This window comes from Mauremys reevesii, linkage group 7 (assembly GCF_016161935.1).
Source record: "Mauremys reevesii isolate NIE-2019 linkage group 7, ASM1616193v1, whole genome shotgun sequence".
Lineage (NCBI taxonomy): Eukaryota > Metazoa > Chordata > Testudines > Geoemydidae > Mauremys > Mauremys reevesii.
This window is the reverse complement of record NC_052629.1, coordinates 7,624,622-7,641,072: the sequence shown is the minus strand read 5'-3', so window position 1 is coordinate 7,641,072 and position 16,451 is coordinate 7,624,622. Positions and strand designations below refer to the sequence as shown.

The 16,451-nt window shown below is 48.0% G+C and overlaps 1 protein-coding gene across 6 annotated transcripts in view; it reads left to right on the top strand.

Moving 5' to 3' along the window:
* The window catches only part of SORCS1 (sortilin related VPS10 domain containing receptor 1), a 393,912-nt gene extending 379,553 nt beyond the window's left edge, over positions 1–14,359 (top strand). For 5 of the 6 annotated variants that reach the window (XM_039481792.1, XM_039481791.1, XM_039481796.1 and 2 more), the window contains 4 exons: positions 4,975–5,074; positions 8,189–8,294; positions 8,406–8,566; positions 12,444–14,359. In XM_039481792.1, the coding sequence (XP_039337726.1) occupies positions 4,975–5,074; positions 8,189–8,294; positions 8,406–8,566; positions 12,444–12,508 (432 nt within the window). In that variant the 3' untranslated portion in view covers positions 12,509–14,359. The remainder of the gene's footprint in view (positions 1–4,974; positions 5,075–8,188; positions 8,295–8,405; positions 8,567–12,443) is intronic. The other variant, XM_039481793.1, reaches the window with a different exon arrangement.
* The last annotated feature ends 2,092 nt before the right edge of the window (positions 14,360–16,451 follow it).

The window sequence follows — 16,451 nt, the reverse complement described above, 5'->3', positions numbered from 1 at the left end:
GGAAAGATTAAAGAGGAAAGACAGAGGGGGACATGGAAGAGGGAGAAAAAGGAGGAATGATAAAGAAGGTATATAATAAAAAAAAGTTAATTAATAAGTTACATAGAGAAAGAAGTTATATTAACCACATGAAAATAATAGGCATAGGTAAAAAAAATAAATAAAAAAAAAAGAATTTAAGCACAAAAGGGTCAAGTTTTCTTGGTGGCTGTGTGGAGGTCCTGGTGAACACCCCACCTGAGGAGTGTGTAAATAAATAGGAAAAAAGTATTGATAAAAGGGAATAATAAATTGGTGGTGGCAGTGTCCAGGAATGGCTGGTAGCCAGGATGGAGATGGATGGCAGGAGTAGCCTCTGAGGATCAGAGAGGATGAGTGATGGCAGGAGAACCCTCAGGGCATGTGGGGCACTTTCACTTCCTCCCTGGAGACTGGCAGCGGGCTGGCTTGGGTATTGCTGTCTGACCTTATGTTCTTTCTTACTTTATGAATCTCTTGCTTCTAGCCTTGCATTAGGCCCCAAATACTGGCTCTTAAAATCTGGATATTTCCATTACCTTAATTATTTTAGTCATTTGTAGAAGCTTCTAAAATGTATTGGGTATCATTTCTCCCTTCCTCTGACCCCTGTGCAGGTGGAATTACTTAGGGAGCCTGGTTTTACATACATGAAAAACTGTGGCAATAAAAAAACCAAAAACTTTCTAAAATATTTCTAAATGAGTTCCCCTCATCCTCAATTATGAGCAAGCTGGGTAATGGACTCGGATGTCTAATGCCGATGAGAACCGAGCCTCCATATTGCTCAGATGGCTTTGAATTCCTCGGAGTGTATCAGATCTCCTTATCCTTCTCCAGATTGTTCAGCGCTCCCTGGAAAGAGCTACGAACAGGAAACCTTTTGCAGAGCATAAAAGCAAGTTTTATTGGTCCTGCAAAACCCAGGAGCTGGGTTACATATTCTTCAGTGCCACCAACTGGCATTTTCCCTATTAACTAACTGTTTACATATGGACATCTCTCATTTACCCAGCATTCCTGGAACATAGATGATTTCTTAAGACTCACCTTTGCTGCAATGCCTACAAAGCCCAGCCTGCTGTTGAGGGCTAAGGGGGGTGATGAGCTGTGACTGTCCCTTTTCTCCTCCCTTCCTCTCCTCTTTACTCCTGCTAACTCCCTCATTCCTGCCATCCCTGTCCATCCTATCTCCAGGGCCGGCTCCAGGCACCAGCTCAGCAAACAGGTGCTTGGGGCAGCCAAGGGGAAGGGGCGGCATGTTGGGCTCTTCAGCGGCAATTCGGCGGCGGGTCCCTCGGTCCCTCTTGGAGGGAAGGACCTGCCGCCAAATTGCGCCGAAGAAGAAAGCAGCGCGGTGGATAGGGATTGTCTTCTGAGTATGTCTCTGAGTGTGTCTGCACTGCATCTGGGAGGCGTGGTTCCCAGCACGGACACACAGATTCAAGCTAGTGCACTAACAATACCAATGCGGATGTTGTAGCACGGGAAGAGGCTCAGGCTAACCACCTGAATTCAGACCCCGGGTGCTTTCAAGCTGCCTCAGTGAGTACAGTGGACTTGTTATGCACTGAAACCAAAAACAGAGCCGTGCCTGCTTCAAAAAAGAGGGATGTTCTTGGGACAGATGCCGGGTCTCCGTGCTCCCCTTCCCCCTCTGTGTTTGGAAGGTGGACAACAAAGATGTTCCGTAAGATCACACTGCCCTAGGCAATGCTCTAGCAGCCTCCAGCTCCGATCTGCACTGCGGGATGGGCAAGAACAAAAACCAGGGCAGGCAGCAATAGTTGAGGAATCAAAGCCAACACCTGCAGGATCCACAAATCAAAAGTCTGGCTAAGAAAGCCTCTGTTCCGGTGACCTCTGGATGCCCATGGAAGCAATTATCATCACTGTGGTTGTAAGTCCAGGAAAAGAGGTTGTGCTTGACTACTCACATCCCTTGTGTGCCGTGAGGCTTTCACAACAGCCCTGGACTCATAATGCTTTGCTTGTTCTGCAGGAAGAGGGCTGCTTTTATACAGGAATTCAGTGTTATCCAGTGTGCGCAGCAGGACAAATGGGATTTTAATGCTTCTGGACTGTGCTTGTGCCGGGCAAACACTCTGGGGCACTCTCATATCTGGGGCATTCTCATACCTGAGCTGATCCGTGCTGATCAGCCATAGTGGTTGCACATTACATGTGTCTTTAGCTGGATTGAGACTTGCACAATTCCCACCTCCACCACTTCCCTTCCCACTCAGCGCTGCTGGGTGCGCTGCACCAGAAATAACGTAACAGGCTTGTTATGCTATTTGCTGCGGCTTGCATGAAAACGACACCATAGTCAATCTCTGCCTAGGGCCTGGGCTCAAATTGCAAAGGACAAAGAATACCCTTACAAGGATATGAAGAGGGCTACTAGGTCACACCTGGGGCTAGTTGGAGCTTGGCTGATGCTATGTCTGTTACTGCCACAAGCCATTAAGGCCCATGATTTTAGATCATTTCCATCAATATCTGTCCCTGGGGGATGTGGTGTCCCTTGTAGCTGCCAGGCTCTGAGTGCTAGGCCTGCTTGAGTGCTTAAAGACCGGTGTAGCTTGTGCTCCATTCGTGTACCGGGGTGCATCTCCTCTCTAACCACGCTGTTCAGAGCTAAGCAATTCAATCACATCCACAGCATCGGCAGCTGAATCTTGACAAGCTAATGTTATTTATTCTTCCTCTCGAGAGAAATATATTTACGACACGTTCTGGTACCACTAACAAGATTTAAAAAGCATAAATGAGATAGATTTTTAAAAATAAAAGGCCCATCGTCAGTTGTTGCCAAATATATATTGGATCAAGGGCACCGATTCAAGTGAGCAGTGGCCAAAATGAAATGAAGGATCCAATGGTATTGACAAAAATCATGAAGAATGTTAAAAAAAAACCCAAAACTGATCAATCTCTGACCATGATGAGTGATAGTCAAAGAACACCTAACCGCATCTCCGTAGCTTTACTGAAATAGCCTAACTTGAGAAAAATCAGGAACGCCACAAAGATGGTCTAAAAATGATGGGCATGTATGTTTCCCTGACAATTTTTTGTTAGTCTTTGAAAAGGAATAAAGATTTATTTAAACCAAATTAGATTAAATAGTGGGCACAAGTGTATAGCCCTTCCCGAATTTCACTTGGCTGTAAAAACCCAACACTGTCCTGTTGGGTTATTTTCAAGTTTTCCAACCACCTCTCCCCCAAAACACCCCATCCTCCACTAATCTTGTGCATGTTAATAAAGTGGAAAATTGTTCATTACCCTGAGAACTGATAGGATGGATGAAATAACTGGAGAAACTGAGGCTGTAAGTATCCAAACAGAACATGCTGCAAAAGTCTATACATCATTTACATCAGGGGTCAGCAACCTTTCAGAAGTGGTGTGCCGAGTCTTCATTTATTCACTCTAATTTAAGGTTTTGTGTGCCAGTCATACATTTTAATGTTTTTAGAAGGTCTCTTTCTATAAGTCTATAATATATAACTAAACTATTGTTGTATGTAAAGTAAATAAGTTTTTTAAAATGTTTAAGAAGCTTCATTTAAAATTAAATTAAAATGCAGAGCCCCCTGGACCGGTGGCCAGGACACGGGCAGTGTGAGTACCACTGAAAATCAGCTCACGTGCCGCCTTTGGCATGCATTTGCCTAACCCTGATTTACATGTTTGACACTTTCATCCTCTCTGCCCTGTTTGTTTAGACAGTAAACTCTTTGTGGCAGTGTCTAATCACTTATTATGGGTTAGCGCCTAACAAGATGTGGCCCTGATCTCAGTTGAGAGCCTTCAGGAATAGGCAGCAGGTTTAAAACAAATAAAAGGAAGTTCTTCTTCACGCAGCGCACAGTCAACTTGTGGAACTCCTTACCTGAGGAGGTTGTGAAGGCTAGGACTATAAAATAATTAAAAGGAAAGGACTGACAAATTCATGGTGGCTAAGTCCATAAATGGCTATTAGCCAGGATGGGTAAGAATGGTGTCCCTAGCCTCTGTTCGTCAGAGGATGGAGATGGATGGCAGGAGAAAGATCACTTGATCATTGCCTGTTAGGTTCAGTCCCTCAGGGGCACCTGACATTGGCCACTGTCCGTAGACAGATACTGGGCTAGATGGACCTTTGGTCTGACCCGGTACGGCCTTTCTTATGTTCTTGTGTTATGTTCTAGGAACTACTGGAATACAAACAGTAATAATATATTCTAGGAAAAGAGTTACTGTGTACATCATCAAGAGCATCATGAAAAGGAAAACCTGCCTCGCTGTGGTTCAGGAAAGCAATCTTCAAATAGAGTTCACGCCAAAGCCTGATTCCCCTGCTGTACAGGCATTGATCCTGGATGGGCTCCATGCCAGCAGAGTGGTGCTCAAATCCTGAAGTAGCATCTGTTCTCTGCCTTGTTCCTGAAGTGCGAGGAACCCGTATCTGGTGGATCTCCAGGTTGATTCATAACTGCTGAAGTTAAAAGGGACTATCATGAAGCTCTAGTCTGACCTCCTGCATAGACCATTACATTTGACCCACTGATTTTTATCTTTTCCTTTTTTTTTTAGCTTTGCATGTGCGGATACTGCAGGGCATTCATTTGCTATTCTTGGGTTGGTACTGCAAACACTTAAGTACATGAGTACTATTACTCATGTGAGCAGTCTCTTTGATGTCAATGGGATTACCTCTATGAGTAAGGATACTCATGTAACTAGTTGGTATCAGCAGCTACTAGTAGCACATAAATATCTGTACTGTACTGACAGCTGTACCCATCTGCTGTTCCTTTTTTCTTTAGAAGGTACAGTGAATCTCTGTTGACTCACACATTGAACATTCTTTTTCTCTGTAAAATTGCTGCTTTGTAGATGGCTATGATTTCTCTATAGCCATGACCACATACAATTGACTAACTTTTTTTCCCCTGTTTCTTCCAGATTTCAGAAGTATTGATCCACAAACTGAACCAAAACTTGGTACAGTTTGAGTTGAAGCCTGGGGTTCGAGTCCTGGTCCATGCAGCCCATTTATCAGCAGGTCAGTGTTCACCCCCTCAAAGTCTTGCCCATTGTTGAGTAGCAAAATCTACTGTAAGTTCCTTGGTAGCAGCACAGTGGGATCTACCAGCCATCGTACTTGAAATACTTTATATTTGTAGTGAGCATTCATAACTCCGGTGAAGGCGCATACATTACAGTGCCACACAAGCCTACATTTATTCATCATACCCCCAAGTTTTATTAGTGATTAGTGACAGCTAGTGCAACTGCATGCAATATCTCTGTGGACCGTGTTGTATTAAGTGTATGAATGATTGATGCATCACTGTATGCCAGGGACTGTGTGCAACTCTGGGGCGGATGAAGGTTGCCACAGTTCGGCCAGGAACTAAGAACACCTTGGGGGTGATTCAGGAGAATCACTCCACTTATAAACACTTCCAGAGAGGTACCATCCACTGGGGAGACTTGCATATGCTGGCTGAAACTGGATTTCCCGAAGACCAACAAAGGCTGTGTTTAAACTGACTCAGGGCCTTCTTTCTGATCCAGAACATGAACAGGACCAGCAAATGGACAGTGCTGACTGGGTTGAAAAGGAAGCAGGGAAATAATTCTGGTGGCCAGATGAGATGTTGATCAGAAAAAGCCAGAGTTAGAGAAGGGTGGGAAGTCTGGAATTGATTCAGGGAATCTAGCACCAGAGTCAAAACCTCAAACTGAAGAGATCCAGGGAGGTGTCATGCTGGTAGGCCCCTGGAAACCTATCCTCTCCACACAGCTTTCCCAATAGACGTTCATCCAAATGTGCACTATTCTTGCTATTTTGAATTTTATTTTAGACCTTTAAAAGCCACCTAGAGTAGGACTGTGATCTATCGATAGGGCGCTGGGCATATATACATACAGCCCTGTAGCAATAGCACTCTAGCAATTCTGGTGGGCTTTTGTCCCTTGGCTGGATGACCCTGAGATGAGGACAGTACCACCAAAATCATTCACACTTGTGACCTGAGCCAGGTCTGAAGGCTGATAGCCACAAGTGAAAGCCTCAGGGTGCTCCCGCAACTGCACCAGCTAGTCCTCTGTAATACCAGTCACCCATCTGCAGTACTGTAAATCATCTGTAACGATGCTTTGGATTGGTGGCGTACGTGTACGCCCACACAGCGGCTCCTTCGTGCTTGTATCAGAGCCTCAGTGGTATTGTCAACACTCACTGGGCCTGAATGTTCAGCTCTGCCTTGCCCACACATTGCTCCTCATGCAGATGAATAATGACCACTGGAGGTCTCAGCATTTTTGCACCTGTGGCTCTGTTGCTTAGGCCTAACCAGGAGAAGGATTAATTTGTGGTGATTCTGGACAACAGGCTGCAACCCATTCATCACATTCATTCCTACGTCTCAGCCAAAAACAAAACAAAACAACCCACACGTGAGGCAAACTAAAATATACCAATATTCTGTGCCCAGCAGTAGAAGGGCTGTTGGTAACCCGGCTCTAATCCCAGCATTCTAACAAGAACGTTGAGCGACACTGAACTTAACTAGTCAGAGAGCCACTTTGTCATCACCCAGAGCTGCAGATCCACAAAGGAATGAGACAAGCTCAGAAGACAAAATGTGTTTATAATTAAGTATTATTTAATAATGATGCTTATCCTTCATGAGAGTGATTTTCCTGAAGCCAGAACATCAAAGCGGAATGTTTCACTTAGCCTTATTTAGATAGCAGCCGAAACAGAGATTTCTCTGTCTTTTATCTGGCTGTGTGTGACTGCTCTGTGTCTGTGTGTGCGTGTGTGCGCACAAGTTGTGTTTCAGAGTATGTGCATAAGCATGTGCTAGCATAGTTGTGTGTATTTAAGCAACTGCCGCACATGTGTTTGTCGCCTCTGTTTATTGTGTATGTGTCTGCTGGATGCAAATGAGCACACGACTTTCTGTAGCTGTTGTATGTAATCATTTGTGTATGTTGTGTGTCTGGTCTGACTACAGTGTGACTGCTTTATTTATGTAACAGTGTGCATGTGATTGCGTGTCTGCACGACTCTGTGTCTGTGCGTGCGTGCGTGCCCGCCCATGCACGTGTGTGCATGTATGAGTGACTGTGTGTGTCCGTCGCTCTGATTTGGTGTAATTTGTCATTTATTCTCGGGGTAGCCATCACATCAGTGTCAGGATGCTGTGTGTTGTCTTACACCCACATCATGTCAGGGGTGTTATCAAGAGTTGCCTGAGGCTTGAGGGAGAAGCACTGAGAGTACGTGCCTTTATTTTCTTGTACCTATATGCTTCCATCCCATGGAAAACTCACCGGATGGGGGATGTTAGACAGTGGGGAGAGAGAGAATGGAGAGGAGAGTGTACAAAGGGGGAAAGGGAGGAAGGCAGAGGTTAGGAATGGGGAAAGGTGTCCTACATCACTCCCACCGCCCTTCTTAGAGCATAGGGTGTGGAAGGAATGACCACCATCAAAGAGCAGAGATGCCAAGGCTCCATCAGAGTGGGAAAGCCAGGATCCATCCAAATAATGAACACAACTGAGCACATAGCACCAGATCAACACATTATTTTGGCTGCAGATATTTTTTACTCCTATAGAATACAGCTGGCACTTCCCTCTTCAATCACTCTGGTGTCCAATACAAATCAGCAGCCTATTCGTGTGGATCTGTATGTCACGGCTGACCAGAACTCTATAGCAGGGGTTCTCAAACTGGGGGTTGGAACCCCTCAGGGGGTCGCAAGGTTATTACGTCGGGGGGTCGCAAGCTGTCAACCTCCACCCCAAACCCCGTTTTGCCTCCAGCATTTATAATGGTGTTAAATATATTAAAAAGTGTTTTTAATTTATAAGGGGAGTTGCACTCAGAGACTTGCTATGTGAAAGGGGTCACCAGTGAAAACAGTTTGAGCCACTGCTCTGTAGGAAGCCATAGGAATAGCTACACAACCAACAACCGATTGCCTCTAGAAGGTGATCCTTACACCTGGTGGGGATATGCCCTGGAGAGACCATGGAGCGGTGGGTAGACAGATATCACTACAAAGGTACATGGCTAGGGGTGGTGGACGCACAGTATCTGTTTAAAGCGTTATTTCCAGTCCATGCTGTGTGGCTATTCTAAAGATCTCCTCTCTTGTAGTTCCCCTGGTGGACCTCACGCCTAGTCACAGTGGTTCGGCCATGCTGATGCTGCTATCTGTGGTGTTTGTGGGATTAGCCGTTTTTGTAATTTACAAGTTCAAAAGGTACGACCTCCCCCACCCCGCCCCCCGTTGTCTACAGACTCAGGTCTAACAAATATGACATGACGTGATCCATAGCGTACACAGCAATGATGGTTTCTGTTAATGTTTTAGGAAGATTCCGGGCATTAATGTTTATGCACAGATGCAGAATGAGAAAGATCAAGAGATGGTCAGTCCAGTCAGTCAAAGGGAAAGCATGCCTAATGTCCCTCAAAGTGAACTGATGAGCCCTGAGCAACTAGTAGATGAGAAGTTGGATACCCGGCCCATAGGTAAATAACTTCCAGCAGCCAACCGCTGGTTAGATTCTGAGTTCTAATTGGCTAGACTTATTCTGAACCTTCCCACCACCCTTCCCCTCTACTGCTGTGTTAACATCTCTCAAAGCCACCAAGCTAACTCCTCCTCCCCTCCACCTCCCTATGATGAAAAAGAAATTTAACAACCTGAGTCTTTGGCCATGTAGTGTTCTGTGTAGTCCTCTGTCCTCCCGAAAAACTCTGTAATCATGTCATCACTAACATGTGCTGTCAGAGAAATGTCATCGCGTTTCTGGCACCTATGTAATTTTGGGGTAAGCACTAGATTGAACACATAAAAGGAGGTCCCCTTTTTCCGGTACATGGGGGCAGAAGAGCGACTCGGTAAGTACAGCTTAAAAGCTCAACCTGAAATGACATGTCTGGTGCCATGGCACATGAGCTACTCCTAACGGCGGGCAAACCATGAAATCACCACAGCCGGCATCTTGGGGAGCAGAGCAAAATATGGATCTCAGTATTGGACAGCAGGGTTCGCCGTCAAGCAGACTTCTCTCAGAGAGGGAATAAACAGCAGTGATTGTTGACTGGTGATGTTGGGAATGTACAAACAGGCTTTAGTTAGAACCATAATAAACACAGGAGGACTATCCATCTCTCAGTTACTCTGGTGCAATCCCTATTAACTTCAATGCAGTAGCACCGGTGTAATGGGATATAAGAATAAGACTCGAAATCGGCACCTATAGAAAATACCCCCTGTGTTCCACAACATTAAGGGAAAGATTTATGGCCGTGACTCAGGATGTGCTCAAATCCATTCCCGTTCAGCAAAGTACTTGTGCAAGTGCTTAGCTTACATGCGTAAGTCTCACTGAGGCCAAAAGGACATCGGGCCATGCTTAAGTACTTTGCTGAACTGGGGGCCTAGATGAATGTGGGAAGAATTTAAATTGAACTCTTCCCTTAGCTGATCGGGTGAGGTTGACAGTTTCTGCTAAAGCAGGTGTCTCCAGATATTCTGAGCATTGTTGTCTGTGGCTTGTAAAGCGACACTCCTGCAATCCTTGGCCTTAAGAGTGGATCCAGAGGTCCCTGAGAGGCCTTGCGTGACTAAGAATGACTCTTGTGACTAAGGGCTAGAGAATGGGCCCCAGTTTTAGAGGAGCATCCATTTGTAGCTGCCTGGCCTTGAGCACAGACGAGTTATGTTTTAACAGAGCACGGACCTGTGGGCAAAAGGGAATTTAAAACTGATTTGAGGCACCAACTGAGGCTTCCCCTAGTGAATGGGAACCTTTATTTGGAAGCGGCCTCACATAGGGGGCACCCCACAGCGATTAAGGGGAGAGGGAATGTGATTCTGGCCAGTGGAGTGACCTGGGAGCTGACTCAATTCAGGGCAGCACCTAGGCTGCTCTGTCTTGTGCTGGGGGCCAGTTTGACCCCCCAGGATCAAGGAGGAGGACAGGCAGCAACAGGCCACCTATGCGTTTCCTCTACAGGTGTGCTGGGGAGCAGCTGGGGATGTAACCATCCAGCGTTACTAGGTCTAGCTAGAGCAGCTTGTGTCTCTTACGTGAGTCAGAATTTTGCCGTGGTATTTCCCAGGTCCATCGTGTGCTGTTGGCTGCTGTGTAACTAATGCACCACAGATGCATTTTAAATATTGCCCTGACTGAGACTTTGTGGAACCCTGTGGAGGTCAATGGGGTTGCAGAAGGGGAAGGATTAATGCATTATCATAAAGAAATGACCCAATAAGCCCCTCTAGATATGTCTACGCTCCCAATCAGGAGCTGTGCCTCCCAGCCCAGGTAGACAAACCGCTCGAGCTAACATGCTAACAAACAGCCGTGTGGTCACTGTGATCCAGGCAGCAGCTCGAGCTCAAACCCAAGGGATCAGGTGGGCTTGGATGCGAGCAGCTAGCCTGAGCCATTTCCAGCGGCACAGTAGCTGCGCGGCTATTTGTAGTGTGCTAGCTGGAGCAGAACAAAAGCAAGGCTGTCTGCCCAGCTGGGACTCTCACCTCCCAGCTGCAGTGGAGACATACCCTAAAATCCTGTCAGCAAGAAGAGCAAGCAAGCCAGAGGGGCGCTCGCTGGTGACAGGAATAGGCCTGGAGTTGCGTGCGAGGGGACCAGAAAGCACAAAGATTCATAGGGTGGGATTCACAAGGGAGACTTAGGTATAGGCAGGCACTTTGTCCGGTTTTAAACCAGACTGTCCTCTTCTTGGTTTGTTCCCCCCGGTATGGAGATAAAACCGGACGTGGTTTTGGCCGGTATCAGACGGGGGCTGCCATTTTGAAGAGCGCACGTTGTGAAGTAGTGGAATGTCTGGTATTCTGGGAAGGCAACAGTGGCCACACGAGTGCCACTTTAGCTGCCACTGGCATTCACAAAACCACTACGCCCAACTGTGGGCTCCTAAAATCCTTAAGCACCTCGGTTTCTGCCATTAAAAGTCTCTCGGGCACCTAATTCTCAGTGGCCAGGCGTGCACACAGTCCTGACAACTGTCCAGCAGCTCAGAGCCTAACACTCCTCAGCCCCAGCAGGATTCACAGACACGGCGTTCCCCCACCTATCTTGCCTTTGAGGCCCAGTCCAGTAGATGTGCTCTGAGCACACCTAAACCTACACAAAATGGCTGGAGGAGGTGGTGTTGCACCCCTTCCCCCATAACGTTTAGCCTAGTGGTTAGAGCAGCCCTCACATGAGTGACCCAGGTTCAATTCCTCCCGTCCCCCATCCCCTGGGCCAGATGTGTAGCAGGGTTTTGAACTTGGGTCTTCCACCACAATGCCCTGGCCCCAGACAGCTCCGACAGGGGAGACTGAGAGCACCTTGCCCCAGAATACCTCATTGCCGGAAAGTTAGGGTGCTCTCCAGGAAGGTGGGAGACCCGTGTTCCACACCAGGCAGAGGGGGGGAACTGAACCTGGCTCTCCCACATCCTGGGGGGATGCTGTAATCAACGGGCTAGAGCGCCTATGGGGGCACCGCCTCCTTGGGTTTCCTTGAAAAAAGGACTAATCTGCCATAGGCGCCTAACTCCAGGAGAGGGTTCATGGCTGAGACTGGTGCCTGCCTCCGGCCTTGAATTAGATGCGCAGGTTTAGATCACATCCCTCTCCTCAGCATTTCCTATTGGCTAGCTTGGGAGGCTCAGTGGGCGCTGGCTTTTGTGAATCCCGTTCTTGGGCACCTGTCTCCCTGAGCATATAGGGAGCTTGGGTGGCGAATCTCATTTTCACCCATACTAGTCCTGTGTGATAACCTTAGGTCCTTCTGGAGATCAGCATTTTTTTTCAGGGCATTTTCTTTTGGGGAACCAAAGCAATAGACATAATGGGATGTTTTGCATCAGTGTGGGGTTTGTTTCGGAGCAGTTTTTTTCCCCTCTGTAAACAGAGACTAACATTCATGCCTTGTATATTTTGGAAATCCAAAGGCTGGGGGCATTGGGTCCCACTCACGCCTCCACAGCCCAACGCACAGTAGCTCCTTGTCGCAGAAAACCCTTCTTTTGCAAAGGCAAATCAGACAGTGGGTTGTCAAGTCTCTGACACCTTTTCACAGCAGATGCCAGTACATGAGTCAGTGTTATACATTATCTCGTAGAAACAGTTTTCCCCCATCCTCCCTTCCCGCTATCTCTTTTCTTCGACATGAGTGAATCATCTTCATCAGAAAGAAGAACAAGACGTTCCATTCAACCTTCTAAGTGGCATGAGAACATTCCTGGGAAGAATGTGTCAGGCTCGGCCAATGAAATCCTCACACCAAAGGGCGAGACACCTTAAAATCTTTCATTCTCCGGAAACACTTGTATTATTCAGCTAACTCTTGCTTTTGTTTTGTTGTTTTTTTCTTTGCCACAGGAAGTATTTCCATAGCTGCTGAGACTCAAAGCACAAAAGAAATCCCTACCTATGTAAATGTTTGAACCAAGGACACCCGTACATCTGTATATAGATATAGATATATATATATAAAAAAGAAAAACTCACGGCATTCGGACTTTTTAATTCTTCAGACGACAAAAGGTTTCTAGCTTTAATCCTGTGCATGTGGACATTATACCCAGACCGTGGTTGGAATTGCAGTGTACAGGTGCTCTATTTTAATAGGGGGAAAGGAAATGCCTCCATAGCCCTTCCCCTCCCCTACAGCTCACTTTCCTCTCTTTTCTGATCAATCTCTTATTTGTAGAACGTTCATAATGATAGTGGCCAGCAATGTGCATGGGGTCTTTTTGAAGGGTTGGGGGTGGGGGAATAAGGGTATTTGGCTTTAGAGTTAACTGCTTTTTTAGCACTGCAGGCTGTGGGTGGGGTAGCTACCCCCAGCCAACTTTCACGAGCCACACAGAAATACACAGGAGTCGACACTGCACCGTTTCTGGGCCAGTTTGGGTTTTGTCTTCGTTTGGACCTTCACTTTCTCCGTCCTTTGTTCTGCCGCCTGAGAGTGCTCGTAGCTCCCTGCAGCGAAGCCAGGAAACCAGCCCTTAAGCTGCAAAGCCAGATGCTTTCTTCGCCCGGTCACACTGAGGCACCTGCCCAAGTGGCATGATCCAGAGGCAGCCCCCATGCAGGCCACCCGATCTCACAGCATGGCACGATCCGGGATGAGCTTCTACGGCCCGTAGTCCTGCCCTGCAAATATCATGACCCCAGCTGCCTCCCACTACCCCTTCTGGACTTCATTCTCCATCGTGTGTGCAGTCATTTAGACCCGTGCAAAGGGGGGGGGAATGCTGCCAGCTCACCCTGATAATGGTTTCATGCCCACTTTGGATGGTCTAAATCACTGCACAAGATGGCACCCAGCACCAGTGGATCAGACCCCCACCCCTACTCCCTGCCGCTCACCGGCGTGAATTTCCTGCTTCTGGGTCAAGGGCTTGGCTCTAGCCCATAGCCCATCCTCCACCCCAGCCTCAGGCAACCTGTCAGGGCCCTCTCCTTCCTCAGGTGCATCGCTGCAGTACGTCTGGGTGAGTGGCCTACCCCCACTTCCTCTCCGTATGCAGTACTCCCAGTGCCATGGCGGCAATTCCTCACTCCGCGGCATGTAGCTAGACCAAGCACATTCCAAATATTTAACTGGGGTGTTAAGGGCTTGGCCATATATGTCCATTAGCCTGGCTCTTGGCCCTCCGTATGGTAATTGGCTGGACACAGTAAGTCTGCTCACCACTTCCAGCAGGGACGTTTGTAAAACCTGCCATATCTGCTCAGCCTGAGGAAAGATTTCAGGCCTGGGCCCCTGGTGATCCCTATGAGAGACCAGTGCAGTCTCAGACCCATAGGGAGCTGGGTTCAAAGTCTGCTGAAATGCAAATGATCCGAAGGAACAGTGCTGCTTTTAAGCACAGCCCTCAGAAGAGCAGGGGGCGGGAAGGGCATGCAGATACAGCAGACACCAGAGAGTAAAAGTCGGGTACAGATCATGGCTCTGAAAAAAAGGTGATGCCAACAGGGAAAAGGTCAGTCCCACCCTCACCCACTGGGCACCCTCTCTGCCTAGTTATCCTTTCTGTGGAGGTACATAATTCCATTAGCCACAGGCATTGACATCACTCACTATTATATTTGCAACTACCGCTTTAAGCAAGATGGGAAAGGTGTTTTGTTTTGTTTTGTTTTTGCAGCCACTGTATAATAGCCCCCAGGATTCTAACTGGCCCTTGAAGTCTGGCATTAGCCAACTTATTTTTATAGTAAGCCACTTAAAAAGTTTTCTTATAGTCTTGGAACTACTGCTGATTTTAAAATGACTTTTTTGATGTATTTTTTTTCTTGGTTAAAGATAATGTAGTGTTCTGTACAATTGCTATTGTTTATTGCTTTTACAGTCATATTTATTAAACAGATTGTCTCTAAGGGAATGCCTGTGTGTGTTTGTTGCTCATTTAACTCACAGGCCCTATCTCAAGGGAGGGCTGAATTTTGTTGGAAAACCTGTCCCCGACGTGACACCACTTCTTCCTAGCTCTTGTCAGCCATAGATGGCAAAGCACTTTACAAGTGAGACAAGCACAACTATCCTCATTTGGCAGAGACACTGAGGCACACAGAGGTGAAGTAATCTGCCCAAGGTCTCCAAGTAGGCCAGTGGCAGAGCTGTGAATAGGTCTCTTGAGTCCCAGCCCAATGCCCTCTCCGCAACCACGCTGGCTTCTGCTATTGGACGCTGCTTACAATCGCAGCATCTTATATGGGGAGGATCTCAAAGCAGTTTACAAAAAAATAATCTATTAAGACTGGCAATATGCCTGAAAGGTAAGTGAATTGTGATTGTCCCCATTTTAAATATGAAAAAACAGAGGCGCTGAGGTTGAGATGACTGCCAGATCATCAAGGAAGTCTGTCGCTACATTGGGCACAGAATCCTGCCTGAGGTACAAGAAGTTAATTGCCACGCTATGATGTAACCACTAGACCATCCGTCCTCTAGTAGCTCATGCTTTGTCTGGCTAGCTGTCTCCTTCTAGTGGCTGGGCCGCAGAACTACGGGAATATGTACAGCCTTTGTGCTACGAAAGGTGGGCCTTTTAGCTCAGGCATCAGTGGATTAGATTTTACATCCCAAATGGCCCAGGTTTCATCCCCACTGCCAATAACCCACCCAGGGGGCACACTGTTACATTAACAACAGTTTGATATTCATGTCCTTTGTAGAGGGGTGTTTTAACTTTAACTTCCTGGACAAATTGCAATTTGGCTAATTACATTCTGCCTACCGAAAATCCAGCTTCAATTGGCCACAGTGTCCTTCCGCTACTGAACTTGTGTGGAATGTTGCCGAGCTGTTAAACAGCTGCTGTACTCCCCCACCGACACAGCACCGGGCAATGTGATTCTTGTGTGCCTAGATCAGAGGTGAGCAAACTATGGCCCGTGGTCCACATCCAGCCCATGGGACCTTCCTGCTCAGCCCTTGAGCTCCCAGCTGGGGAGGCTAGCCCCTGGCCCCTCCCCTGCTGTCCCCCCTCCCCGCAGCCTCAGCGCGCCGTGCCACCAGCGCTCTGGGCAGCAGGGCTGCAAGGTCCTGCCAGGCAGTCTGGCGGCATGGCTGGCTCCAGCCGGGCGGCTGCCAGTCCTGCTGCTCTGAGCAGCATGGGCGGGGAGTGGGGGGCGGGGGGTTGGATAAGGGGCAAGGGATTCCGAGGGGCAGTCAGGGGACAGGGGGTGGAGGTTTGGGGGTGGTGGTCAGGGGATGGGGAGGGTTGCAAAGGTGTGGGAGTCTCTGGGGGGCCTCCTGGGGATGGGGGTGTGGATAGGGATTGGGGTGGTCGGATAGGCGTGGGAGTCCCAGGGGGCCTGCCGGGGGTGGGGGTGTGGATAGGGGTCAGAGCAGTCAGGAGACAGGGAGCAGGGCGGTTTGATAGGGGTGGTGAAGTCTGGGGGGGCAGTTAAAGGGGGGCTTGGGGGCAGCCAGGGGACAAGGAGCAGGGGGGGTTGGATGGGTCGGCGGTTCTGAGACGGGTAGTCAGGTGGCAGGAAGTGGGAGCAGGTGGATGGGGGTGGGGGCCCGGCTAATGGGGGGCCACAGCTTTCCCTACCCAGCTCTTCGTACAGTTTCAGAACCCCAATGTGGCCCTCAGGCCAAAGGGTTTGCCCACCCCTGGCCTAGCTCAAGTGTGATCTGACACCTACTGAACTGGACAGATGTTTTAGCTGAATAGGGGCAGCAGGATCAAGCCCGGGGCATGGAAAGTCTCTTAAGATCCACTTCAGAGCTCTCTGATGTAAACTCTTCGGTGTTTGCCCCGGGCCCAGCACAAAGAGGTCCCAGTCCAGCAATGGAGCTCCTAGAGGCTGCGTCAGTACAAACAATCATCAGTGCGAATTCTTTGACCGTATGAGGATATTATTGCATCT